General features: G+C 49.3%; 1 protein-coding gene and 1 long non-coding RNA gene across 2 annotated transcripts; one reads left to right on the plus strand and one right to left on the minus strand.

Moving 5' to 3' along the window:
- Window positions 1-2,222: 2,222 nt before the first annotated feature.
- On the plus strand, window positions 2,223-27,051 carry LOC144254147 (uncharacterized). The gene is made up of 3 exons (XR_013343428.1): window positions 2,223-2,434; window positions 13,977-14,138; window positions 26,485-27,051. It is a non-coding gene; the product is annotated as an uncharacterized LOC144254147 (long non-coding RNA).
- Window positions 7,146-19,462, minus strand: Scn2b (sodium voltage-gated channel beta subunit 2). Its single transcript, XM_026396350.2, has 4 exons — window positions 19,216-19,462; window positions 11,947-12,113; window positions 11,449-11,659; window positions 7,146-10,815 (listed from the first exon to the last, which is right to left on the minus strand). The coding sequence occupies exons 1-4, from the start codon at window positions 19,283-19,285 to the stop codon at window positions 10,616-10,618; spliced, it is 648 nt and encodes a 215-aa protein (XP_026252135.1). The 5' UTR covers window positions 19,286-19,462; the 3' UTR covers window positions 7,146-10,615.
- Window positions 27,052-27,832: the final 781 nt, after the last annotated feature.

A 27,832-nucleotide genomic window follows, 5' to 3' on the forward strand; every position in this document is an offset into this window, starting at 1 on the left:
TGCCAGTTTCCTGCAGTGCCCTCTTCCCCACCTTCCCTCCTGTCTCCCTTCTCTGGTTCTTAGGGCTGGAAGAGGACTTAGGAAACCCCCAAACCTCACAGATGAAGAGATGGGCCCAGAGAGGTGGAATATGTGGCCTAAGGGCACCTAGGAAATTCCTGGTAAACCCAGGATTGGCGCCTCCACCATTATCCATTCGGTTTCCCCACTCCACACCCCCAACTTTCTTCTAAAGAACAGGAGAAAAGCTCTGCAGCTGGGCAAAGAAAAGTGATTGGGAGATGCATTAGCGGCTAGAGGATTCTTAATTTATAGAGCACTTTCCTCAAAAATTCTCAGAAACCTAGTCCATTAGCCAGGCACGGTGGCACATGCCTATAATCCCAACGGGTCAGGAGGCTGAGGTAGGAGGATTGTGAGTTCAAAGACAGCTCAGCAATTTAGCGATTCCCTAAGCAACTTAGTGAGCCGCTGTCTCAAATAAATAAACAAATAAATAAATAAGGGCTGGGATGTGGCTCCGTGGCTAAGCTCCCCTAGATTCAATCCCCAGTACCAAAAAAGCAGAAATCTAGTTTGTTCGTTTGTTCTAGCTAAGAGGCTACTCCTAAGGATGCCAAGGGAGAAGGTGACAAAGGTCAGAAGTCCCTCTTTCCTCCTTTGGAAAACCCTTGATGAGTACTCCTGAATTGAGCCTCTCTTCACCCAGCTCAAGAGCCCCTAGTCATTGGATAGGGCAGAGGGTGAAGCACCTTGGCTCCTGCTGAAAAGTCTTCGAGACTTTGCAGGAGTGATGTGTGGGGACAGGTCCTGTGGCTGTAGCCCCTATTCCTGGGGCCTGACTCCTGGGGGTGGGGTAATGCACTCAAGTCTGGGTGGCCTGGCTCAGAAATACCTTAAAGAGCAAGTTTTCAGGGATGCAGAGGTGGATTGGGCTCTTGCCAACAATCTGCCAGAGAACTGTCTCAGGCTGTGGAGACAGAGCCTAGATTTAAGAGGGAGGAGGTGGTTTCCTTGGGGATTCAGATAGGGCACAGTTAGCACAACAGTCTTCTCTGAGACCAGGCAACAGAAGCAGCTGGTTGCTTCCTCCCCTGTCCTCTTGGGGGCTAGATGAGGGCAGGGCTGAGGGAGGGAGGGGAAGGAGATGGCATTGCTGTTTTCCAGGTGGGAGACAGCTTAGAGGGGAGTCAGTGTAGGGTCAGAGGTCGGGTGGGTTTTCATGGGGGCAGAGCTCTAGCTGCCAGCCTCAGAGTTGCTGTTACACCAGAAGGCACTCACTCAGGAAGCAGGATCACCTTCTACAGGTGACCAGGGCAGGAAGATGGAAGGCCCCTTCCCCTGTCAGCTCTCAGCAAGCCACCAAGACCCCATGCAGGGGGGAAGGGAAGCAGAGAGCTGGATGAGGTCTCCAGAGCTATTTTGAGAGGAGTTCCTCCTAAGTAGCAGGAACCTGGCAGGGAACCTCCTCCCCCTCTGACTCCCCCCTTGCCCTTGCCTGCTGCCTCCCTCTCCCGCCTCCTCCCCCAGAAACCCTCGCGCTCCTGTCGGGGCATTGCAGGTAACCAGGCAGCTGGGTGGTGCTGACTAGGCTCCTGGAGCCAGAAGAAATGGCTCTGCAGAGTACTCTTCCACACCCCCACCTCCGATCTTCAGCCTCCCATCAACACCAAGAGTCGCCCCTGCACCTCACCTACCCTCCTCTTGTAAACAGAGCCCCAGTCTCAGAACAGTGAAACCGCAGGCTCCAGATTCTGTGCATTGAATTAACTGCCTGCAAATCCTCTGCTACTCAGGTCGGGGTTGGACGGACACTACCTGGACCAATGTTGGGGATCCTCCTTCTAGCACACCTAGGTCTGTTCTCTGTCCCTCTCTACTCATCATCCCCTGCTCCAGCTCAGAGTGCCCACTGACCCCCAGCCACAGTCTCCGTTTTAGTGAAGTTGGGCAGGTGCTGAGGGGGTTAACAGGACAGCTTGCACCAAACCAAGCGGCAGGCACGTGGCTTAGCAGTCTAGTAAGGAACACTGCATGGCCACTTCAGCCTCGCCCTGGCTCCCCAGAGCCCCCCTGGCATCGGGAAGTTGGTGTAAACATAGACTGTTTCTGAACCCTCCTCCCAGGGAGGCTCCTTCCTTTCCTCTCACTTAGATTAACTTTCTAGGGGCTCTGGGCACAGACAGGTAGGCAGCCACCTCCTCCATTCTCCCTTCCTCTTCTGTTTTCTGCCAGGTTCTGTCCAAACATCCTTTCAAAGGGGGATGGGGAGCCCCAGACAGATGAGCTCATTGGAAGGAAGAGAGCAGAGGGAGGAGGGAGCTGAAATATCCCAACCACAGAGATGCTCACCGGACAGTCCCAAGCTGGAGAGGGGTGTGTGCCCACTTCCAGGAGCAGGCATCTGCTTCCCTGGCTGCAGCTCAGACATAGGGTGAGTCCTGGGCATCTCTTTATTCTGGGCCACATTGGGGTGGGGTATGAAGCCCCTGGTACACAGTCTTGGTCACTCTACCCAGCAGCCTAGAGCTGTGTTTACCTCTGCTGTGTGGGTCACTATGTCCCCCTGCCCTGTCAATGGAGGAGGGGGTTCAGGGGGGTTGGAGGATGAAAGCATTGGAAATGTTTGTCATTCATTGCAGCCTGCTGCCCATGGAACTGCCATGTCAGCTGAATAGCCAGGTGTCCTCCTAGAACCCTAGACCTGGTCCTGCCCCTGAAATGGGCACCTGAGACAGAAGCACAAAATGGTGTGGAGTACGAGGCAGGACTGCCTGGTCCATTTGTCCCTTGTGAACATTTTAGTGTGGGAGCAGGGGGGTCTTACAAAGTGTGTGGGGGGGTCTTCGAGAGGTGGAGGGAGAGAATAGGGAGAGAGGAGAACCTGAGAAGGAGGGAGAGGGAATGTAAAAGCAGTGGGGAGTCTTCCTGGGGTAAAAGGCAACTTCAGGAAGTTGGAGTGTGACTCAGGCTGAGGAGGAGGGGTGGGGACAGGGAAAGAAGTGGCCAGAGGTGGAGAAGAGGATTCACAGGCTTTTAGTAAGAAGGGAGAGGAGTCAGAAGCCATGAGAAGAGAAGGTGACCAGCAGAGGCCACTGCTGCTTGCACAGAGCCACGGGGTCGAGGGGCCAGGCTGCGTGGGGGTGAGCTATCCGAGGCCCACTGGGAAAGCTTGGCTTCTGCTCCCAGACTCTCTTACCCTTTTGTCGCAGTCCTTGGTCATTTTGAGGTTGGTTCAATCACCCCCCACACCCACCCCCAAGTCTCTGGAAGGACAGGAAGCCAGGCCACTGACCTTTCTCATGGTGTGATGTGAGGCTTTGGCCTCACATGGCCCTGTGTTTGACTCCTGCTGTTCAGTTGCCTAGCCATGTCACTTTGGTTATACTTATGCTCAATCCAGAAGAACAGAACTTCAGATTCCTCAACTGCAAAACTGAGAAAGGAATGTGTGTTTGGGAGGTTTCCCCGAGGATTCCGTAAGCTAACAGACATACAACACCCAGTTCTGTGCTGGCCGGGGTACCAGCTCTCTGGCTCTTCCAAAAGAGTCAGTTCCAGGGGCACACATGCTACTGTGAGCATGCTGTGGGGGGCAGTGGCAGACTGGCACAGCTGAGAGGGTTCAGGGAGGAAGTGGCAGAAAGGACTTTTATCTTTTGTATCCAGTCTTGCCTGGAAAGACAAGGGGAATCTTTTCTATGACTTTTGGCCAAGGAAGGCAGATAAACTGGGCCTGATCTTTACAAAGAGGCTCCCCAAGGGCACTGGCTTCAAATTTCCTACCCTCTCCCAGTCCATTTCTTACTATATATAAGGGTTTGCCAACACGTCCCACCCCCACCATTGATAGATTGGGTAAAGAAGAATTAGGTAAAGGAGTCCAAGGATACTGAGGTAAGCCCGGGGGAGACTAGGACTGAGTAAGATGGTAAAGGGACAGGCATGAAGCATATTTGTCTTCAGGCAAGCAAGAGTTAATCTTGCTTCTATCATTTGTGTCCTAAAATAAGGGCTGCTGAGGGCCATTGTCAGTAATTTTGAAGGCCATCTAAAAGTATGTTCTGATATATGAATCTTCTCAATGACACCCCCGAGTTATGTTTAAATTTCTTCCGGGATGGGGATCTCATTACCTTGGACAGTCAACACTCAGCACAGCTCCGACTTACATTCGATCAATACCTGCCTCTGCAGCCAGTCCTAGTGTTTTGCCCTGGGGCAGAATGGGACAAGTCTAATCCCCTAGTGTGGCCACAGTCAGGCCACTGCACTGGCAGCTCTGTCTGCTACACCCTCCCCTCCTGGCCAACACCACCTCCCCCTTCCGCCCGCTTCCCCACAGGAAGGGCTCTCAGTCTGTTGTGGCAAACATTCCTCATCCCTTCGCCACCTGTTAATGGGGAATTTGTCCCAGTGGAGAAGCAGAGGCAGCTGTGGTTGGAGTAAAGGTGACTTTGCCGGAACTCTGAGGGAAAGCCCCTCCCATGGAATCCCAAGTAGCCAGGCTAAGTGTCCAGTGTCCACTTGCTCCCCTTTGCCAGCACCTCTTGGACTTTCAAGGTCATTACTACCAGAGAAAGGGAAAAGCTGGCCAGGCATGGTAATCCCAGCAGCTCCGGAGGCTGAGACAAGAGGATCATGAGTTCAAAGCCAGCCTCAGCAAATTAGCAAGGCCCTGTATCTAAATAAAATTTTTAAAAGGACTGGGGATGTGGCTCAGTGGTAAAGCACCCCTGGACTCAACCTCTGGTACCAAAAAGAAAGAAAGAAAAGGAAAAGCTGCATCCTCAGGCAGCCTACCCTCTCACCTCCAATTCGTTTATCCTCCCACTCCCTATTCATCTCCACCACCTCCATCCGGACAGTTCCCCCCCTTTTCTAACCAGAGGTCCCCTCAGTCCTGCAGGAGATTGGAGTCCTAAGCCAGACCCCATTGACCTCCCCACCAGATCTATGGACCATGTTAGGATACCAGGATATGGGTCTCAGCTGGGAGTCCTTACCCCCCCCCACCTTCCACTAGGTAGCCAGAGCCTCTCCTGAGAGGTAATTGGCACTCTACACATCAGCAGGGCTTCAGGGAGAGAGCCTATAGGAAGGGTGGAGGACAAGCCACCTGGTGTCTCTGAGAAGCATGAGTGAGCGCATCTTCTAGATCAGGCCAGCAGGGGAGGGGCTGGGCAGGACCCTGGACTTCATGTGGCTGTGTTGTGCCAAGTGCTAGGCTCAGCCCTAAGTGTAGGCTGTGGAAGAACAGCAGTTTGCGAGCCTGCTGCAAGATCACAATTTTGTGCTGAATGCAGCATGTGGCCTTAAACAAATATGGCTCTCAGTTTTCCCTTCAGGATTGCAAGGGGTGCCTGGGGTATTTCCTGGGGTCCTCTCATCTCTGATGTTGTAAATATCTATTTTCTTTCTCCATTCTTTTCCTTCCAGATTCCTATCCCACTCTGGCTATCCATTGGGATGATGAAGGAGTGGGGATTAGACCTCCTTCTTAAGTCAGGGACACAGGAAGCAGGTGACCAACTCTGAGCACCTGGGTGGGAGCTAGTCCTTCCCCAACAAGGCAGCTCACACTGCAATGAAAACTATGTAGTTATCCCAGTGGCTCAGGAAGCTGAGGCAGGAGGATCACAAGTTCAAAGCCAGCCTCAGAACTAAGTGAGGCCCTACGCAACTTCATAAGACCCTGATTCAAAAAATAAAAAATAACCATTGAGCTGGGAATGTGCTCAATGGTTAAATGGTTCAGTCCCTGGTATCAAAAAGAAAAGAAAAATAAGGAAAACTATGGAGCTCAGTGGTGGAGCACGTATCTAGCATTCATGAGTCCCTAGGTTTGAACCCTAGCACTGCACAAAAACAAAATCCAAAACAAAACCACCTCACCCAGCCCCAAACAGGCCAAAGAACATCATTTTAGGAGAGGTGTCTGAGCCAAATCCAACTCACAGAAGCCAGGCTCAGCCCAGGTTCTCCAAATGTTCTTGGAGAAAAGCCCAATGAGTAAATTGCTGTTGGCCTGGCTGAATATTGGGGACCTGTGTCTACCCAAGAAGGAACCAGAGACTCCCTCCCTGGCACCTCCTCTGCTATGTTTATGTCTCTTGATTCCATTTCCCTACCTGTTAGGTAGAGAAGCACCCTCCCTGACCTCCCACCCTTGGAAGGACTTGAGGTTCTAGAGAACAGAATCCTCCCACAGCCTGGTGCTTGGGTTCTGTTGTGCACCAGCCACTTCTGTTTGATGCTGCCACCTCCTTTCTGTCATCTTGCTGAGGGAGCAGCTGTAGTGATTTCAGGTGTTACAGCTACCAGTGCTGAGAGCCTACTGGAGTATTCCTCACCACTAACCACTGGGTTAGCATGGTCTCTGGGTCACCAGGGAGCAGACAGAAATGGAAGACAAGAGAAAAGTAGGTATTTCCTTGCTGTTTAGTAAGTTGAAGCTTTTCTTATCTATCAAGGGGTGTGTGTGTGTGTGTGTGTGTGTGTGTGTGTGTGTGTGTAAAGGAGAGAGAAAGGTCTTGAACTTCTTAAGGCTGACTCAGCACTATGTAAATAGGGCAGAGCTGTGCATATGGAGATGGAACAGGAGCAACCTGACTCTTCCCATCAGCCACCCTCCTGGTGAAGTTGCATGAGGGCACACTCTGACCAGCTGTCATCTATTTTTCCAGAATCCAGAGCAGGCACAAGAGCTGTCTGCCTGGTCAGACACTGTTGAGAAAGAGGGAGCAGAAAGGATGGCCCATCTGTCCATGGAAAGAACAGGCAACATCCATGGAACAGTTAGCCTTGTGCGTTTAAGGATTGACTCAGAAATAATCAAGAGCCCTCCCAGAAGTAGCAGCTCAGCCACCCTATCCCAGGGTAGTTCCCAGGGTGGGCAGAGTCCTCCAGGATTCTGGAAAGTCAAAGGGCTGAAACATCTGTAGACAACTGGGGAGTAGATGGACATCCTTGTGAGGCAAAAGCTTTGAGTTCCGCAGATGCAGATCTGGCAGCATCAATGAGATGACCAGGGAAAGTACACCCGGCTCCCCATCAGGTTCCCCGCCAGGCGCCTGGCAAGGGCTCAACCCACCCCACTCTGCACCCCTGAAAAAAAGCTATACTCAAGAGATGTTCAGGGGAGACAGTGTGTTTATTGTAGCCAACAGATCCAAGCAATCAGTCAAACTGCCAAAGAAACTCAGTCTGCTCCCAGAAGCAGAAACATCCCTGCAGTCGGGTCCCAGAGGACCATTTAGACTTCTCTCCCCTCTCAACCACCACGCAGCAAGCAGTACGTAAACCCTAGAGGTGCATAAGTACTACTTATGCAGCCAGGTTTCCCCCTCCAAGTGCACAAAAAGCAATAAGAACATTCCATAATTTGCCTTTGGTGAATCAACTCAAAACATTGAGAAGTGAATACACCCTCTCCCCGCAATGTAAGTTTGGGGGTGGGTGTCGTGAGATGTTTTATATTAGTATATATAATATATCTATACCTATACAGAGAGGCTATGTACAAATGCATCAGCAAGCTTCAGTAAAGGAAGACATCAGCAAGAGGCACAACAAGGGACACAGGCTGTCTTTCCTTAAGACACAAGTAGGAAGGAAGATTTCTTGATTCAATCACCCATTCCAATTTCCTATGACCTGGGACTACCTTTTTGGACCTGACCAGTATTTCCAATTATGAATCTGCTTAACCTAACCTTGTCAATATTTACCAGCCCAACTCCTCCAAGGAGACTCACAGAGAGAAATGTGGATCAAATCAACTTCTCCTTCTTGTCAATTGGGAATAACTGTGATGAGTCCATAGCTAGAGGGGCAGATAGCTATTTCCAAAGCCAGTTCCAAGGCACCTCAAGGCATTTCAGTCCTGAAAAATTGTGCTTTGTTCTTACAAGCTAAATCCCATGAGTTAGCCAGCCCAGTCTCTTTGCAGTGGCCCTTAATTAGGAGGGAGAGACAGAGGGGGGGAGGTGTGAGAGAGCAGAAGAGGCAGGGGAGGCTGAGAAGCCAGCAGACTGAAACCAGCAGAGTGCAGTGGTGGGAACATGCAGCCAGAAGTGGAGCTAGTGTACTGCAGGGAGAGGACCAGCTCGCTGGCCTAACCTAGGAAGCAGGGCAGAGTTTCAGCTGCTGTGGAAACATCTCACCGGTTCCCCACCTCGACTCACAGAAGCCCCAGTTTGCTCCCAACCTCACTGCCTGGGGGAGGCAGTTCAGAGACCCCCCGGAGGAAAGTCTAAGAGCATATGAGGGCCAGCTCCTAGGACAGAGCTGGCTCCTGACCCAGCCCCACCTGCTTGGGCCCCTGGGCCCACGGACAGGCATTGCTTTCCCTGGGTCCCACACTGTCAGGAAAAAGAAGGAAAAGATCCTGGGAGTCTTGGGCTTTTTAAAGGAGAGTTAGGACTTTTTTAATGAACCTAAGGAATCTTGCAAACAATCTGCCTAAATGTTATGAGTCCTGGAAAAAGAAAAGTTCCCAGCATTGGAGCAGATCCTCATATCCTGGGACAAGGGGACATGTACTAGACGACCCAAAGATTATATCTGCAAGCTGCAGAAGTATATCCCACCACCCTTGGTCTCAGTTGGCTGAGGTGCCCACCACCCTTTCCATTCCCAGCTGGGTGGCTTGAAGGATGGGCGGCATCACCTGCTCCAGGCATCCTGGTGGTGTGGCTCCCCGCCCCCATTGGCAGTGTGTTGATTGGCAGTTAGGTACTGAGCTAATGAATTGAGAATTTCCAGAAGGGCTGGACTCACCCAGGAGTTCTCTGGCTATTTACCTGTCCCTCGTCCTGTGCCCACTCTCCCTGGCCTCTGTACTCTTGTCTCAGCTCTACCTTCCCTCTTCCCTTCCCAAGGCCCAGATTCTCAAATCCCTTCCTTCTCCCCTAACTCTAGTTCTAGAAGAAGTGGCTACAGAGGTGGAAGTAGATGCACCAAAAAATTAATGTTGGTCCTACAATGCTGACCTGGCAGTCCCCAACTCTGTTATGGCTTTGTGTGTGCCCCTGGCACCCCACATGGTGCCTGGCACAGAGCAGATGCTTAATAAATGGTTGTTGAAGTGAATTAAGCTGAATCTCCCATATGCTATTTCCCTCTCCCCAAATGGACCATCTCATGGGCAGAGGCAGGGATTGATCCCTGAGACTGTCATGATGCCATCTCCACCCCCTTTCCCCAGACTCATTCCCTGCCCTGGACACCTAACTCCCTGAGCAGGACGGGCTGAGCTTCTGGGAAAGGAGAAGGATGAATGTCCCCACCCCCTACCAGGCCCCAGAAGCTCCACCTCCAGGAAAACTATGGCTCTGTGGACTCAAACTGGAAACCAAGGGGCCAGAGAAGGGGGCAGGACCCTCAGTTTCTGTCACCTGAAACCTCAGTTTCCCCATTCGAGGGATTTAGTTAGTTGACCTCTGAGAGTCTTTCAAAGTCATATTCTCTGAGTCAGCAGTTTTTGTCCCTGGCTTACTCCCTCTCTGCAGGCCCAAACCATTCCACTGTAAGGTGAGTAAATGGCAGTGAAAGTTGGCTTCCCACTAATGCTACTTTCTTTCCCACAAAAGGAGCTGCTGGGGCTGCAGGAACAAGGCTCCAGATGGACCAGGCAGGCCACAGGGCTCTATGGCTCCATGGCCTCCTCTCACACGTCCCTCCAGCCTTCCCTTCCTTCCTCTTGCCAAAAGCTAGATGGAAACCCTATTGGGGACAACCCTAAAGCAAGCTGCCCTCCTACACGTACCTTCTCCTTGTATCTGAGCCTCTGCTACTCCTGGCTCAGGAGAGGACAGTGGCCCTGTTGGAGCAGGCACTCTGCTGCCAACCTCATTCACAATGGAACCCCACCTCTCAGTCCCTCAGCCAACGATGGTGGTCCCTAGGGTGGTGCACAGCCCTTCCTGGAGCTGCTTTTCCGGTACTGTCCTCACCCACATCCCCAAGGGATCAGTAGCCAACCACACACCCGGTGCCTCCTAGGGGAGCAGCTAGTGATGGAAACCAGGGCCAGCACCAGCTCCCTGGGCCAAGGCTGAGTCCAGGTTTGTCCAGCCCTGCTTTCCTTCAGAAATGCACAATCATCCCTGTCACATGATCCCTCACACAACGACAGGACTCCATCCTCACCCCCAGCCTGACGGGTTGCTCTGGGCTTGAGCAGCCGGAGGCCACAGCCCAAGCCTTCTCAAGAAGGCTGCTCAACACAGGAGAGCCCGCCCTCCCCTCAGTCCCTCTCTGAAGCCATTGCCAGACCAGGCCCCGGCTGTACCACCACTGCCCACCTCCCCCATCCTCGGTGGGACCTCACAGGCCTCCTGCCTCCTCGCAGAGACTGGCAGGTTGGAGCCCCTTCTGTCCTCTCCCCCGGGCCCACACATCCCAGACGCCACGGCAGGTTCTCAGATGGAAGAGAGGTGGGTCACCCCTGGTGCAGGGTGGTGGGGTAGGAAGTGAGGGGTTCAGGAGGCCCCAGGTCAACCCTGGGGTCCTGCTCAAGAAAAGCACACCAAGAGGGCAGGCAGGGTCACGCTGTACAGGGCAGAGGTGGGAGGAGACAGGACGCGGGGAGGGGCTGCAGGGCGGCTGCCCGTTACTTGGCGCCGTCATCAGCGTTGCCCTCGCCATCCGTCTTGCCGTCCTCCTCGGTCTTCAGGTCATCGGTGCTGAGTTTCTGCTCCTTTTTCCTCCTCACGCACTTGACCACCATCAGCACTAAGATGACCACAGCCAGGAACCCCCCTACGGAGGCCCCCACGATCACCGCGACCGTGGAGTCCCGCTCCGGAGGCTCTGGGGGGGGAGGAAACAGTTTGACTCAGCTGGGGCTGGAAAGGGGGCCCCTGGCCAGCCCAGGTCTCCTCGCTTGTGTGTGCTGTGGGGGGTCTCGACTTGACTCAGGAATTGAGTCCAAGCCAAAAATCAATCGGGGCCACTGACCTCCAAGAACCACACCAAATCCCAGCTCACCAAAAAGCCCCCTGAGGAGGCAGCTCTTATCTACCAGTGAGGACTTTGAGATCAGACTGACCCCAAATTGAGTCCTAAATATATGCCTTATGAGCTGTATGACCTTAGGTTAACTTACCCTTTCTCACCCTGGTGTCCTCATCTGTAAAATGGGGGTGATAATAGTCCCTCCCCCAGGAGGTTTTCAGGAAGATCAATGAGATAAAGCATAAATCAAAGTGTGTTCAGCCCGGTGGCTGGAATACATTTGGTGCTCAATAACCCAAAAATGTCAGGATCATTAAGGTGGTCATCACAGTCCACACCATTCTAGGGACTGTCTTGACATCCGTTCCCTGGGGAACCAGAAGAAGAAAACAGATGGCCCATCCCCTGCAAGGCCTCCCCATGGTACCCTGAGCTACTACTACAGAGAAAGGTCAGGGACCCCCCACAGCAGCCTGGCTCCCCTCTCACCTTCCAAGAGGACCTGCAGCTGGATCCTGCCGTGGCCGCGGTGGCGGTCAGGTGGGTTCGTGATGTAACAGTTGTAGAAGCCCTCGTCCTCAAGTTGCACATTTTTCAGCGTCACTGACACATCGTACTTGCTGGGGTTCCCCGAGAACTCCACACGGTCTCGGAACCTCTCTAGCTTCAGGTTAATGATCTTCATGCGGAACTGGAGGAACTGGGAAGTGGGACAGGGGACAGGATGGGTGGCTGCACAAGCAAGGAACTACGAGGACAGTGAGAAGTGCCCTCCACCCATGCACCCTTTCACAGAGATGGAGAGACAGTTACCCCCAGAAAGGCCACCCAGGTGTGGCGACATGCCTCCCATCAAAGCCCTGAGCAGCAGACAGCCCACCCAGGTCCTCTGGGTCCAGTGCACCTGCAAGGGCAGGTGGTAGGAAAGGCAGGCTTCATGCCGGAAGGCTCCTGCTTCCCCCACCCCTGCCCACCCCAGGAACTCACCATCTCCTCCGAGCAGTTGTTACACTCCTGGTAGGTCCAGTTCAGGGAGAACTGTTTGTGGTTCACGGTGTAGCAGGAGTTGAAGGTGCAGGACAGGCGGGCATCAGATCCATTGAGAATATTCAGGACGGTAGGGACTGTGACTTCCATGCTCTGCCCTGGTGGCACTGAAGAAAAAGCCACAGGCTGATGAGGATTCTGGCTGAGAGGGCCACGGGGGATGTGGAAGAGGTAAGGTAACCCTGCTGTCTGCCCCAGTCTGTTTGGTGCCATTTGTCAGCTGAACAAGGGACTTCACTGTGCTTGCCTCAGCTTCCCCCTTCTTCTTTACCCCTTTAACCATCTTTGTGGGCCAAAACCCTTTCAGCCAAGGCTGCAGTGACCCTATGGGCCAGGAGGATGCATGGAGATTCAGAAGGCACTGCTTGCTGTCCTTGCCCAGGACAGGGTGACGCAGCGTCCCAGCCCAGCCCGGCCACCTCATCTTCCCTAGGTCGACAGGCAGACAAGACAGCAGATGAGCAGTGGGAAGGGAGGGTGCCCCAGAAGAAGAGGCACCATTCCAAGGACCTGCTGATGGTATGGGGATGAAACCAGGCCTGGCCACATCACAGTGAAGAGCTGTGAGAGGCTGACAGGTGGCAGGGTGAGAACCACAGGTTCCGCGCGGTCCTATAAGAGGCACCAGGCTTGGGCCAGGAGACTGGGAGTTGGGGTGTCACAGCTGAGAAAAGTCCTTCCCACACAAGCATTCTAAGCATGGCAGTCTAGGGGAGGCAAGTGAGGAGCATAGGACGTGACAGTTAAGGAGACTCCTGCTTTCAGGGTCACAGAAATACTCCAATAAAAGTTGTGCCCCAGACATGATGCCTCCCCTGAGTCCTGGCCTTAACTGCCAATACTGCCAAAACCTCATCCCAAATGAGTAAACAAATATTAACAGGGCTGGAGATGTAGCTCAGTGGCAGAGTGCTTGCCTAGTGAGGCCCTGGGTTTCGATCCCAACATCGCCAAAAAGAATAATAACAGTAATGTGAAGCATCAGCCATTCACTCATTTATCAGATATTTTTAATTTTTTAAATTTTTTTTTTACTCATTCATTTTTGGTACTGGGGATTGAACCTAGGGGTGCTTAATCACTGAGCCACATCCCAGCCCTTTTTTGTATTTTATTTAGAGACAGGGTCTCACTGAGTTGCTTAGGGCCTTGCTAAGTTGCTGAGGCTGGTTTGGAACTTGCGATCCTCCTGCCTCAGCCTCCTGAGCCACAGGGATTACAGGTGGGCACCACCATGTCCATCTTATTAGATATTTATAAATCATTTGCTATGTGCCAGGCACTTAGTCTAGGCCCTGGGGATTGCCGTGGGACAGAGTCATTGCATCGTGGAGCTTGTATTCTGGTGAGGGGGACAGTCAGTCACAAGGAAAAGAATCTGGATGAGACTGTCTGGAGTGCTCCTTGGCCGGAGCCTTAAGGAGTAAACTGATGGGCCAGGAGCTGTTTCATTCAGAGGGTTCCCTATGCTGTGACCTGAGAAGCAGCCCTCCAGGCAGGGCCTAACTCAAGTGAGGAAGTGAACCTCTTGATGTCTTGAGGGAATGGAGTTCTGAGGCACAGGGAATGTCAAGGGCAAAGTCTCTGTGGCTGGAATGATCTTCACACATCTGAGGCAGACCAAGCAGAGTGACCAAGGGAGTGAATGGCAAGACCTGAGGCCAGGGAGTGAGGTAGGGACCAGGCCACAAAGAGCCAGAGCACAGAGTTGGGCATCTTCTAAAAGTAATAGGAAGACATTAAAGAGCTTGAGGGGGAGAAGGAGAGAGCTGAGGGCCTATAAGAATTATAGAAGTAATTTGGTGATGGACAAGGGGACCCGATTAAACTTGGTCTGCTCCCAGTTCAGACCTCCATCAGCTGCAGAACGCAGGAAGCCCCTCACCTCTCTCACCTTCCTCTTCCTCCTCAGTTATGATAATTAAAATAAGCCCCAAGTATTCAGCTAATAGTGGCTTTTATTATCCTAGATTTTCCTGAGTTCTGTGGCAGGAATAGCAAGGGCTTCAGAGATGGAGCAGCAGGGAGCCTGGAGGCCTGAGAGTACATTGGAGACTGACCCCTCAAGCCAGTCCCTTCGAATTCCCCCAGATCTGGCAAAAGACTCAGACTGCAAAGCTTCCGGTTTTCAGGTTTGTTGTACAAAGCTACTGAGCCCCACCCTGGAGGCAGCAGCCCCTATCAGAGCTCAGCCGCCATCCTTCCGCTCAACCCATCCGCATGGGTGAGGGACAAGGGCAAGCCACAGGACTTCAGGATAGGAAAGGCCCTGAACTGCCGGTCATGGGGGTCTCCACCAAGCCCTCTCAAACCTCACCTGAAGGGCCAAGGACTCCAGATGTGCATTTAAGTGCTCATGAGGGGAGTACCAACTAGAGGGGCTAAACAGGCCCCAATCAGGAGGAGAAAAGCCCAGTTCCCAACTCCTTCACTTTCATAGCCATTTTGAATGGATGTGCCAGGCAAGTGTGCGGGAGATATCAACACCACCCCCACTCTGCAGAGCCTGAGAAATCTGAGGGAAGGAGCCCATGGCAGCTTGTCCTGACCTGAGTTCACTTTCTGTCCCAGGAATGCCCTGTTTCTCTAGCCCCTTCCCTTGGAAGGGCTGCCACTTCCCAGGGTCCACACCAAAAAAAGAAAATGCTTTGTGAAGCCTGACTGGCCCTGTGGGTCCCACCCTCCTTGTTCCTCTGCCTCACCCCAGCAGCCCCAGGCAACATGCCAACTTGAACCCCACTGGACAGCTCCCCACTCCCGAGGGAGCCTGCACTCTGCTGCGGGAGAGGGCAGAGCTGTCGGGAGAGACGCCTTTCCTGGCTAACAGCAGGGGACAGAGAGAGGTGCATTGCGGGCTCCCTGCTCCACCCTCCCTGCGCCAGGAGGAAACAGGCAAGGCGCAGTGCCCTCTAGCGGTCATAGGGGTCAAACATCAAGTCCCATCTACAGAGAGAGAGAAGGTGGGTGGGAGTCACCAAATCAAAGGAATCCAGAGCTGGGGGAATCTCTCGGGGCTTGGAGACCTAACACCATGGTTTTACCTGTGATTTAAAAAAAAAAAAAGGATCACAAAAGAGACACAGAGAACAGGGACAATGGAGGCCAGAATCACAGTTCCTGAATGCTCCTCCAAGATGCTGCCTGAGGCCTCACCAGAACCATACCAGGCTCTGAAGTTTTGGGGGCTGGGCCTCCCCCTACCATCTAAGACCTATTATAGATCGGGAAACTATTGCTGGAGATCTGGGCTGTGAGCAAAATCCGGGTCTCAGGATTAATTCTGCTGCTTTAGGGAAGTAACTCATCTAGACCCACAGAGAGGCTTTTATAATAAACACGGACACCAAAAAAGTGCCTCGGTACTCAGTGATGGTTTAGCACTGTGTGAATGTCACCTGTCATCACCCCACTTTCCAGATGAGGAAAAGGAGCACAAAGAAGTTCAGTGAATAGTCCAAGTTCACAGCTATAAATGACTAAGTTAAAATTTCAGGTTTTACGGCCTGGCTCCAGTGCTGAGGGTCCAAGCAGAAGGGGATGTGATTGTCATTCCAGGTTGTCTGATGGCTACTTGGTAGGTCCAGCCCCAGCTCCAGGCAGCTTCACCAGAAGGGTGTTTAAAGCAACCTCCCTGCAAGAGGAGCTCACAGTCTTCCTATGGTCCCCCTTGGGGACAGGTCTGAGGCCTGGGTCTCCTGATCTCCAAACCACATAAAGGAAATTCTGATCAGCAGGATACAGTAAGGATGTGGCTTTTGCTCTTAGCTCCAAAACATCCCAGTGATGGGCACACCCTTTCCAAAGTATGTCTGACCCCCACAGGCCACTTATCATCCACTATTCTAACTGGCCTATCTTGCTGACACTCTGAAAAATTTGTCATCTGCCAAACACTATTGCAGAGACTAAAAGTGAATTTTCTTCACTCCTCTTTCCCATCCTGTAACAACCTAAGATGTAGGTTTATTTTAGTCTCAGGTTTCCAAAAAAAAAAAAAAAACCAGAGTAAGCAAGAAATTTCCTCCTGGGCAGCCCCTGCCTCCCGGGTGGGTGTGATGTCCAGCCCCACCTCCTCACCATTCAGACCCTCCAACCCAGCTCTCCCCTCCCAGCCCTGTCCATTTCCCCACAGCCAGGATCAACCTGTCCTCATCCTCCCTCACTTCCAAACCTCCCATGGCTCCCTGCTGCTTTCAGGGACTGAGTCCAGGCTCCTGTGCTCGTAGTTTCCAAGCCCTTTGCCATCTGGGACCAACCTACATCCCAACCTCTTCTGCCAGCCTCCGTCCTTGCATTCATCTTTGACTACAGTGACCCTGGAGTTCTGACTTTTCCTGAGACTACCACCTGATTTTCCTCCTCCAGGCCCTAGCTCATGTTCTTGCTTCAGGTTGGGAAGCTCTTTCACCCTCTCTCTGGGGCTCGCCTACGCATCCCTCAGATGCCAACTCAGAAGGCATAGCCGGAGTGACAGCTTCCCCAGTGTTCTTGTCCTCCCCCCGTCAGGCCTGTTCCTATCTCTTCCCCACAACTGGGAGGCAGAATGGCACAGTGGCCAAGACTAGGGCTCCAGTGCTCCTGTCTGATCTTAGGCAACATGGTTAACCTTCCAGGGCCTGTTTCCTCATCAGTGATATAGGGGACCATCTATACAATAGGGCCTGCCTCCTGGGACCATTTTGAGGATTAAGTGACCTCCCCCTTGAATAAAGCTCAGTACAGGGCCTGGCTCACAGCCCTTGATGAAAGGTAGCTGCTTTATTACCATTATTGCTGATATTATAGCACATACAATTTTGCATGGCTGTTATTTGTTTATGTGCCTATGACCCTTAAGAAGCTCTGGGGAACTGATTCTTGTTCACCTTAGTATCCTGGACACCCAGAACAGCAGGCACTCAATAAAACTCTGTTGATAAAAAAAAAGAGGACTTTTTCTCCTCCATATCTGGGTCCCAGATGCCAGTAGCAGATACATGCAGTAAGCTTGAGTGAAGACCAGGTTCTACTTTATGAGCCTCCCCTAACACAGCCCAGACGTCAGAAATCAGGCCAGTGACTGCAGACTCAAGGATCTTGAGAAGAACTCTAAGGAAGAATGTTTTGAGCTAAAAGATCCACCCTCCTGTGCTTCTGTGTGGGTACCAGTTGCCCAGTCTGCCCTCCTCTTCACCAGCTCTACAGCCATCCCTCCAAGCCCCACCCTGATACAGTCCCCTCATCAACATTCGTGGCATCCCTCCATCCTGCTGATCCATGCTACTACAACCACCAGTTCTGTTGTTCCCAGAGCCCTCAGCCTTGGAGGTCGGGGGCATGCCTCATCGAAGGTCCAGCCAAGTTCAAGTTCAAAGTCTTTATTCCTATTCACTCAGGACTGTTGAAGCTTTAGCTTCCTCGTGACCCTTCACAACTTCCTCCCCATCTCTTCATCCCAGAGTCCACCTTCCCCTAAGCCAGGGTTCCTTGTCCTGATCACTGAACACTTACTTTCTTCGCTGAGGTATAGTTCTACATTGGTTGCCTTTCCCTGAAAGGAAGCTCCCCCTAACTCCTGAGAAAAGGTGCCTCTCCTCCAGCTCTGGCTCTTCAAATGCAGGTTATTTCCCCCAATTCCCCCTTTAGTCTGCACTTGAGATTCTGCCATCACAGTTTGTACTGCAGTACCATTTCTTGGACATTGGGGGCAGTCGAGCCCAACGTTTAAGATGATGTACTGAAGTCAGACTACAGGAGAGTTCAAATCTCAGCTCCCCTTTGGGGGCCAGTTACTTCACTTCTCTGTGCCCATTTCCTCCCTTGTAGCATGAGTATAATAATCATATCTACCTCATACAACTGCTGTGAGAATTAAATAAGATACACTGTGTCTGGGCTCATAAAAAGGGCTTAAAAGGTTAGCCATTATTGAGGCCCTGCTATGTGCCAGATCCTTAAATCAGCAGAGGGACCCTCCAGTTAACCCACGAGAAAACTGCAACTCAAAGGGATTGAGTAACTTGTCCATGTCATTAAATAAACAATTACGTTGGCTTCAAACCTGGGTCCAATTCTAAGCTTATTAACAACGTAACTGTACTGTTGTTCATGTGCCAAATAATTCAACAAAGCTAATAGGCCTTATATACAGTCCTACCAGGGGCACTGACTGTCTCTGCTTAGCATTCCTGCCCAATATCATGGTACAAAGAGAGAGAGGGAGAGAGGGAGAGAGGGAGAGAGAAACTTGGTGATGAGGAACATTCCTACCGACAATTCTTGAACTTGACTCTGTCGCTGCACCAGCAATGAGTAAGTTTAGGAGCAAGAATGAAACTATCCACAAGGCAGGTTGACAGCTAACTTTCTAGCCCACCTGCTCACCAGGAAGTCTATGAGTGGTTCAAAATGAAATCGACATTCGGGACCAATTTGACAGGGCAGTCCATGAGACTGCTGGACAGTTCCAAGCCTGGTTTCAAAGGGCCACACCCTTGCTTAGCTCATGGGTTCCATTTATCTCTCTTTCTCTTTTTCTGAATCTCTTCACCTGACCCCTCCTCATTCCATCTGGCCAAAACCAAAGGTGCCTTCTCCATCATCCCCCAGTGCCTGCTTGAGCGGTTCTCCCAATCCAGAGATCATTCCTCAAGCCTGCTTCCCACCTACTCCCACACACATTCCAACGAATCAGTGGGGCAGATTTTCCAGGGAACCAGACCCAGACTCAACTTTCCACTCCTCACTCTCCCTCACAGTCTGTCCTATACCCTAAGTCCACCAGATTTCAAAAATCAAGGTTCACGAAAGAAATCTTAAAAGAAGCCATAAGTGCCAGGACCCCATATTTCCAGCAGCTTTAAAAAGATAAAAATTTACACAACAACAACAACAAAAAATCTTCCAAGAGACTCTGCAGATCAGCCTACCGGCTGCCCCACCCCCACATCGGTCCACTTCGGGGAAATTAAAAAAAAAAAAAAAATCACCTCCCTTGATCATTTTCATCCCTGAGCAACACTCAGATACCCTGACCCAACATTTCTGTGACCAAGTTGTCCCAGCATTGTGCAGTCCCAGCAACGTCCCCCCAAGTCCCCAGCACCTCCTTTCCCAAGGACACGGAGGGAAGCGCTAACAATGTCTGCCTTCCTGCCCCCGCCCCCTCCTCCTCCAGCTGCAGCTGCACTTCTGAACCCTCGGGAGCATGCAGATGTGGGTCTAACTTACCCAAAGTGAAAAAGAGACTGAGCCCCGTGAGACTGAAGGCAGGGCGAGGTAGCCAGGCATCCCTGTGCATTTTCAGAGACTGAGATGTCAGGCGGGTGGGCTATGGGAGAGGGTGATTTGAGGGACCAAGGACTACAGGGGAGGAATGGTTAGATGCTAAAAAAGAAAATGCACGGATGTACTTCAAAGACATATACAACATTAAGGAAGCTTTATTTCCATCTCTCTAATATGGCCGACTTGTATGTTGCTGCTAAAAAGAGAGAGAGGGGGAGTGTGTAAGGGAGAGAGAGAAAAAGGGGGATGGAGTAAATATTGTGGTTGGTGGATTTCAAAGAGCAGGTGGGAGGGCATAAAAAAGTCTTTCTGGAAAGAACAAAGTTCCCAGAAAGTTTTACCTTTCAAACAAGAACTAAAGCAAATCCTGCCTTTCTGCTTCTCTTGGAGTGCTTTTTAAATTTGAAAACTGTTAGAGGAATACATTTATTTCAAAGCTGCTGTAAGGAGGGAGCTCTTTTCATCATTTAATCCCTCCCCCCCCCCAAAAAAAAAGACCAAAAAAGGAAATGCTTATTTCTATGTTGTTTGGGAAGGGTTCAGGGAAGTGAGCTGAAGAGACTTTTCAGGAAGTAATGACTTCCCCGTTGTTCTGGCATTTCCACAGAAAACAGAACATGCAAAAGGAGGCTGGTGCAAAAATACCTAAGAGACCCTATAGTCAGAAGGAGCCCGAATGCTTGGGGACCCTGAGGCAAACAAATCAACAGGAAAAAGACATTTTTGAGACAATTTTAAAAATGAAAATATGGACTGAGTACTAGATACCCAAAATGAATAATTCTTTATTTTGGGAGATGGGACAAAAAGTACTGTGGTTACGTTCTTTAGTATCTTGGTTAAAGATACACATTGGAGTGCTGATAGGAGAAATGATATGACTAGAATTTGTTTTAAAATATTCCAGGGGTTAAAAAAAAAGGGTGGAAGGAGTAGGGAGTCAACAGAGTAGACAAGGCTGATGATGGTCCAGACAGACTGGAGACCGGTGTGAGGTGTTCATTAAACAGTTCTCTCTTCTGTTATGGAGGTTTGAAACTTTTTTCTTTTAAAGAAGGAGAAAAAAATAGGCTAAGGACACAAGTAGGTGAACTTAGAGGCAAAGTAGCAAGGTATCCCTAGGGAACATGGTCAAGTAGAATACAGAGCCTCATAGGCAATCCCAAGCATTTGTAAAGGGCCAATTATGTGCCAAAGAGGATCGAGGAATATGAATTTCTAAAAGGATATGAACTCTGTGCCAAGTACGTGATATGTGATAGCTCAACTTGATCTTTACTCTAGGAGAGGTGTTTTCTTTCTTTCTTTTTTAAATTGCAAATCAGGAAACAGAGGCTGCTGTGGCTTAACCTACCCCAGTTTACACATGATAGTTAAGGGCCAGGATTCAAACTCAGATCTTTGGGAAGCACTGAGCCCTCCCATGTCTAGATTGCTTATCACCCAAGGAGGGAGATGGGCCCACATTGAGGTTATTTTAAGAGACATGGGAAAGGGCTGGGGATGTAATCCAGTGGTAGAGCACTTGCTTAGGACGTGAGGCACTGGGTTTGATCCTCAGCACCACATAAAAAAAAAAAATAAAAATAAAGGTAATGTGGCCATCTACAATTAAAAATATTTTAAAAGAGAGAGACAGGGAAAAGACTAGGTGGGGGGCGGGGAACAGATGAAGCAATCAGCCTCTGCAGATTTATGTAAACAGAGGTGCTAAGGGGCAGAAAGTGGAGGCGGATGTGGGAGTCCTGCACAGTGCCTGGCAGATAGTAGACAATCAATAAACAGGGGTGACTGACTACACAGGGCACACCTGAAAGAATGAATGAATTTGGAGACTGAATAGGAGAAAATAGACATCATGGAGAAAGTGAAATCTAGCCAGACCCCTGAAGCTGTTCTAGGCAGGGAAGGAGCAAAGGAGGGCACGGCTTGGAGGGAGAGCTGCCAGGAAGCAGAGAGGTGGAAGATCTAGGCGCTCTCTGTGCTTGGCCAAGCCTGGACCATGCACAGACCATCCCCAGATGCCTGTCTCTTCAGTAGGGTCTGACTCTGGAGGGCTCGCCCCGAGTGCACAGCCCAGGGGAGGAATTGTAGGGGAAGAGAGGAGAACTCAGCCCAGGGAGAAAAGTCTCTTCCAGTGGCGTTGCAGCCCTGGCCCCACTGCCCCTCAAGGCCCGAGGTCTCCTCCACTGTCAGCAGCTCATAGGTGTGCCCAGAGGGTCCACTGGCACATGCAGCGCCCCAGCTCCTGCTCAGGCCAGTCCCGCCAAGTCCCAGTCTGCAGCACCGCCATCCACGCTGCCGCAGACACTTTTCAGCCTAGCCCTGTTGCCAGAGATTTTTGGTTTGACGTAGCCGGCTTCCTCCTTTTTTTTTACAGCAGCCAAGGGTGCCGGTGAGGCCCATCTGCTTCCCTGTCTCAATTTGAAATCACACTTAGGTCCAGAAGTTTCTGTCTTGGAGGCAACTGAGGCAAGAAATGGATCCAGAAGTTTTTAGACTTCTATTCAGAATTTGGCTAAAAGAAACTAAGTATCCGGAATTCAAATAATCTTTATCCAACTTAGCCCTCCAGGACCCCAAGGGTCAGTAGAAATCAGATCAGAGGTGATGGCCCTGGCAGGGTAAGTCTAGGGGAGATTGGAGAGAGCTGTCTCAGCACCTCCATAGCCCACTTGGGCCTCCAGATTCCCATTTGCTCCAAAAAAGTAAGCCTTCCCTGGAAGCCAACAAAAGCTGAGGAAGCAGAAATTTCACAGAGGTGTTTTGCAGAATGAAGACACCAATATCAAAGATTGGGGGGGGGGGAATAGTGAAGTTCTGTGGTTTTGGCATTTCTTTTTTTATTGTTGGTTGTTCAAAACATTACATAGTTCTTGATATATCATATTTCACACTTTGATTCAAGTGGGTTTTGGCATTTCTGCCTGGTGCCGTTTATCACTGAAGCTTTTATTGGACAACAATCAATTACCTACCCTGCTGAGAAAAGCAGTGTTACAAATAATCCAAAGGAGGGCCCTTTCCTTTTGTCTTTGGAATGTCTAGTCAAGGCTCCAGAGAGCCTCCCAATTTACTTTCGCCTTAGAGTCTAACTTCTCAAAGTATATTCCTAGCCAGCATCATCAGCATCACCTGGGAACTTGTTAAAAATACAGAGGCACAGGCCTAAGGAATAGAATCTGCACCTTTTAGCAAAATCTCCAGGTGATTTTTTTTTTTTTTTTTTTTTTTTGGTGGTCCCGGTGATTGCAGCCAGGGCCTGCCTCATCCCCAGCCCCTCCAGGCTCTAGGGGATTCTTTTTTTTTTTTGCTATTGATATTATTTATTTTATTTTATTTTTTTATTGGTTGTTCAAAACATTACAAAGCTCTTGACATATCATTTTTCATACATTTGATTCAAGTGGGTTATGAACTCCCATTTTTACCCCGTATACAGATTGCAGAATCACATCGGTTACACATCCACGTTTTTACATATTGCCATACTAGTGACTGTTGTATTCTGCTACCTTTCCTATCCCCTACTATCCCCCCTCCCTTCCCCTCCCATCTTCTCTCTCTACCCCATCTACTATAATTCATTTCTCTCCCTTGATTTTTTTTCCCTTTCCCCTCACATCCTCTTATATGTAATTTTGTATAACCATGAGGGTCTCCTTCCTTTACCATGCAATTTCCCTTCTCTCTTCCTTTCCCTCCCACCTCTCGTCCCTGTTTAATGTTAATCTTTTTCTCATGCTCTTCCTCCCTGCTCTGTTTTTAGTTGCTCTCCTTATACTTGGCATTTGTTTTTTAGGGATTGGCTAGCTTCACTTAGAATAATCTGCTCTAATGCCATCCATTTCCCTGCAAATTCCATGATTTTGTCATTTTTTAGTGCTGCGTAATATCCCATGGTGTATAAATGCCACATTTTTTTTATCCATTCATCTATTGAAGGGCATCTAAGTTGGTTCCACAGTCTAGCTATTGTGAATTGTGCTGCTATGAACATCGATGTAGCAGTATCCCTATAGTACGCTCTTTTAAGGACTTCAGGGAATAGTCCGAAAAGGGCAATAGCTGGGTCAAATGGTGGTTCCATTCCCAGCTTTCCCAGGAATCTCCATACTGCTTTCCAAATTGGCCACGCCAATTTGCAGTCCCACCAGCAATGTACAAGTGTACCCTTTTCCCCACATCCTCGCCAGCACTTGTTGTTGTTTGACTTCATAATGGCTGCCAATCTTACTGGAGTGAGATGGTATCTTAGGGTGGTTTTGATTTGCATTTCTCTGACTGCTAGAGATGGTGAGCATTTTTTCATGTACTTGTTGATTGATTGTATATCCTCCTCTGAGAAGTGTCTGTTCAGATCCTTGGCCCATTTGTTGATTGGGTTATTTGTTTTCTTATTGCTTAATTTTTTGAGTTCTTTGTATACTCTGGATATTAGGGCTCTATCTGAAGTGTGAGGAGTAAAGATTTGTTCCTAGGATGTAGGCTCCCTATTTACCTCTCTTATTGTTTCTCTTGCTGAGAAAAAACTTTTTAGTTTGAGTAAGGCCCATTTGTTGATCTAGGTGATTCTTAAGCATGTTAAATTTTGAGAAGCACTACTTTCAACCAGTATTAAATAGCTCAATGTGAAACTCGGTTTGGGGGCTTGGGAAAAGGAGAACAGTACACAGGAACAGGCCTGGGATTAAATGCCAACATCCTTGATCTACAGAGCACACAGCAGTCTGCTCATGGGTTCAAGGTAGGGATTCATTTCACTCGCCTCTCTTTGCCACCCCTGGTGCATCTCAGGCCTTTCTATACACAGCATACACAGCACCTAGCATCTTGTCTTTGCCTTTGCACTTTCCTTGTCTAGGAATGCCCTTCCTCTCTTGCCTGCTCAGAAGGCTCATGGTCTGTCTTCAAACACCTGTTCCAGCAGGGCATGGCGATACACAGCCGTAATCCCAGTGACTCAGGAGCCTGAGCAGGAAGATCACAAACTTGAGGCCAGCCACAACAGCTTAGCAAGACCCTCTCTCAGAATTAAAATAAAATAAAAAGGACTAGAGATATAGCTGAGTGGTAGAGTGCCCCTGGGTTCAATCCCTGGTGCTGAAAAAAAAAAAAAAAATCTGCTTCAAGTTCACCTATTCCTGATCTTCACATTACTTCTTTCTTCTGTGCACCTGTGTGTAGCGCTGGGTACATTTACTCATTTATAAATCAAGTCACTCATTCAGCAAGTTCAAATATTGTAGTCTCACATTATCTGTGGAAGATGCGTCCTAAGACCCTTGCTGATGCCTGAAACCACGAATAACACCAAACCCTATGTACAATCACTGTGAATTCCATGGCAGTGGATCTGCTACCCAAGAAAACTACTAATTAACTGATGGACAGGTCACATACACATCATGGATTTGATAGACAGGGAATCACATGTATGCTTCCTAGGAAGAAACAGGAAAGTAAAAAATTTCATCACACTACTCAATTTAAAACTTATGAATTGTTTATTCTGGAATTTTCCATTTCATATTTTCAGACCACAGTTAACTGTGGCTAATTGAAACTGCAGAAAGCAAAACCAGGGATAAAAGGGATTACTATGCCTATTTAATGGCCCGAAGTACTTAATACTGGGCTAGAAAATGTTAACCTGGAAATGACTGAGAAACAGCTTCCCATGAGTGCTCACTTTCTAGACAAGGAAATAAGTGTACAAATTCAGGCACAGTACATCATGATGAGTGCAATCCTGTCTGCAGGGAGAGAACTAAGTTCTCCTGGTGTCGTAGGAGCTGCCATGCTAACAGGATCAAAGAGTATTGTCACTATTTATTTCCCAACTCACTTTCCAACTTCATTCTGAGTATGGGCTGGGCCTCTGAGGGTCCCTGAGCAGAAAGAGAATGAGCAATGACTATGTCATGACCCGGGAAAGGGCAGAAATTCCATCAGCCTGACCCTACCCAGCCAGGGTGTGGGGGAACTGGTCCAGAGACTTCCTTTGCAGGCTGCTCCACTCCACTCCCTAGGACTTCCATTCAAGAAGGATTGTACCTTGTAGAGGCGGAGGCTGCAAGAGTCACAGAAAACACCTAAAGCAGGGTTTCTAAGCGCTTAAGGTCTCAAGAGAAGATAAAGTGCCACATCTATGAAACAATTAGAGGGCAACAGAAGATAAAAATCTGATCAAGTGTAGAAATATCAAGGGAGGTGCAAAAAACTCAAGGGATCACCCAGGCAGGACTTGAACGGAGACTTGGGCAGGCAAGAAGGGAAAGGGCAGCTCAGGCAAGAATGCACCAAGAGCAAAGGCTTAAATGCAGGATAGACAAGATATATAAAGCAGAAGATTTTATTTAAAAAAATAAATAAAAGTGGGAGGATATATGGATGGGTAGACAAGAGAGCACCCAAACCCAGAAGGCCAGAAACATAGTTCCAGCACAGGAAAATTACCAGTGCTGACAAAACGGAAGAAAGGTCTTAGCTTTGGGAGAAACTCTGAGTTCCTTTAATTTTTGATTAAAAAAACAAAAAAAGATGTTTTGAGAGTCTGGTTTTACAGAAGTGGTCATGAATTGCCTGACCTCCCTTAAAGAAGCCTAGACCACATCTGCAAACCAGCTGGTCAGAAGGTCAGTGGTCCTGAGAAACTTTCTTTCAACTTAGGAAGAGGCTTACTGGTCTGTGTTGGAATGCAACTTACAGCCCAGGGCTCCTCAGCTCTCAGAAACCACTAATTCCGTGTCAGCATGGGCCCCTCTAACCACACACACACACAGAGCTGGTATTTCACAAAAGGAAATTTCCAATGTAGAAAATGTGAGCACACTGCGGAGCCAAAATGGGAAAAGGAGTGGAGTTACAAAGAACAGGGAGAGACAAAGGGTTGGCAGGGTCCTAAGGAAGGACCATCTAGGGGCTGGGGTTGTGGCTCAGTGGTAGATTGCTCGCCTAGCGAGCACCACATAAATGTAAAATAAAGATATTGTGTTCACCTAAAACTTAAGAATAAGTGTTTAAAAAAAAAAAGAAGAAGAAGAAGGACAGTCTATCTGCTAGTCCAGTGGACAGGCTGGCTATTTCCAATTCCAGTAGCAACATTCTGTTTGTTTGAGGGCTTTTGTTTTGTTGCTCATTTTTTTGGTGTTGTTTTTGTTTTTGTTTTTTAAGGGGGCAGGGTCTCACTCTGTTTCCTCTCTGGCCTAGAACTCACTGGATCTGCCTGCCTCAGGCTCCCAAGTAGCTGGGATCACAGGCTTGCACCGCCAGCCTTCACAACAGCCAAATTCTGGAGCTGCTAGATCCTGCATTATTCATGGGCGGCCCACCCCCTCCGGGCTTTCTCTTGGCAAGGACCTGTGTGCTTCTGGAAACCTTCAAATTTGGGAGCATCTGGTGTTCTAGGGACCTAACATACTGCAAATTCAAGTAATAAAAGCGCTTGCTGAAGGATCTCCTACACCAGGGGACCCAGCTTGATCCCTTTCCAGCAGTTTTCCTGCCTTTCAGAATGTCACCCCTTGAACCCTTTGCCTAAGCTCAGCTTCGTAACTCTCTCTCTGAGTTAGAGGGACTTGGGTGTCTGAGTTTGTTTCCTGCCCATAGAAATAAAAATCAACAGGAGAGGGGCACTGAGTCACCAGAAGATATTGACATCCATTCTGCTCAATTTTGTTATTAATGGCACAGACTGGCTAGCATGGCATTAAAAAAGAAAGAACCTGTTTCTGAATAGCAAGAGCTGGAAAAGATAAATCCAACTGAGGGCTCAGACCAGCATTGTTGTCTAAGCTATCTCATTTAGTAATTGCAAAAGAGAGAAAAAAATCCTACAGTCCCAAATATACATGTACAGTCCCCAATTTACAATAGTTCAGTTTATGATTTTCAGCTTTTCAATGGTGCAAAAGCAATATGCATTCGGTAGAAACCATACTCTGAGTTTTGAATTGCAATCTGTTCTCAGGCTAGCGATCTGTGGTAAGATCCTCTCTCTCAGTGCTGAGCAATGGCAGCAAGCTGCAGCTTCTAGTCAGCCACATGATCCCAAAGGGGAACAACTCATCTTCCAGTGTTGCTACGTTATGATATTCTGTGGGTTATGCATATTGAATGCATTTTCAACTGATGATAATTTCAATTTATAATGGATGTAACCACATCTCAGACAAGAAGCATCTGCATAGGGAAAACAGCCTCAGAGAATCTAAGAAAACTTTGCAGTATTGACGAGTAAGAGCCAGAACGTAGATTTGAACCAAACCATTTGACTTTGAAGCCTACTCCCTACACCGTCCACCTTTATGTTCCTGGATTTAATAGACAGTCCCTTGTAAGAAAATGACATAAGAGAACAAGTAAATCTTTTCCATGGTCTCCTACGGGAATGTTTTAGTTTTCAGCAAAGTTGGTATTTGACAACCATGGATTCCACCCTCAGCAGCAAATTCATGCCTAGGTATGAGAAGAAGGTTTGTGAGAGACAGGTAGGTTTCCTCTTCCTCCTCCCCAGATTAAACTGCTGAACCCAGAATGGAATCAAATTCAAATTTGG

Source organism: Urocitellus parryii, chromosome 4, assembly GCF_045843805.1.
Source record: "Urocitellus parryii isolate mUroPar1 chromosome 4, mUroPar1.hap1, whole genome shotgun sequence".
In the NCBI taxonomy this organism is placed as follows: Eukaryota; Metazoa; Chordata; class Mammalia; order Rodentia; family Sciuridae; genus Urocitellus; species Urocitellus parryii.

Bases quoted from the DNA above. Each gene is read 5' to 3' on its own strand.
- Scn2b (XM_026396350.2), bottom strand. From the start codon at position 19,285: ATGCACAGGGATGCCTGGCTACCTCGCCCTGCCTTCAGTCTCACGGGG. The intron at 12,114-19,215 runs GTAAGTTAGACC...CTTTTTCTTCAG, and splicing joins CAGTCTCTTTTTCACTTTGG to TGCCACCAGGGCAGAGCATG. The intron at 11,660-11,946 runs GTGAGTTCCTGG...CCCACTTCCCAG, and splicing joins ACAACTGCTCGGAGGAGATG to TTCCTCCAGTTCCGCATGAA.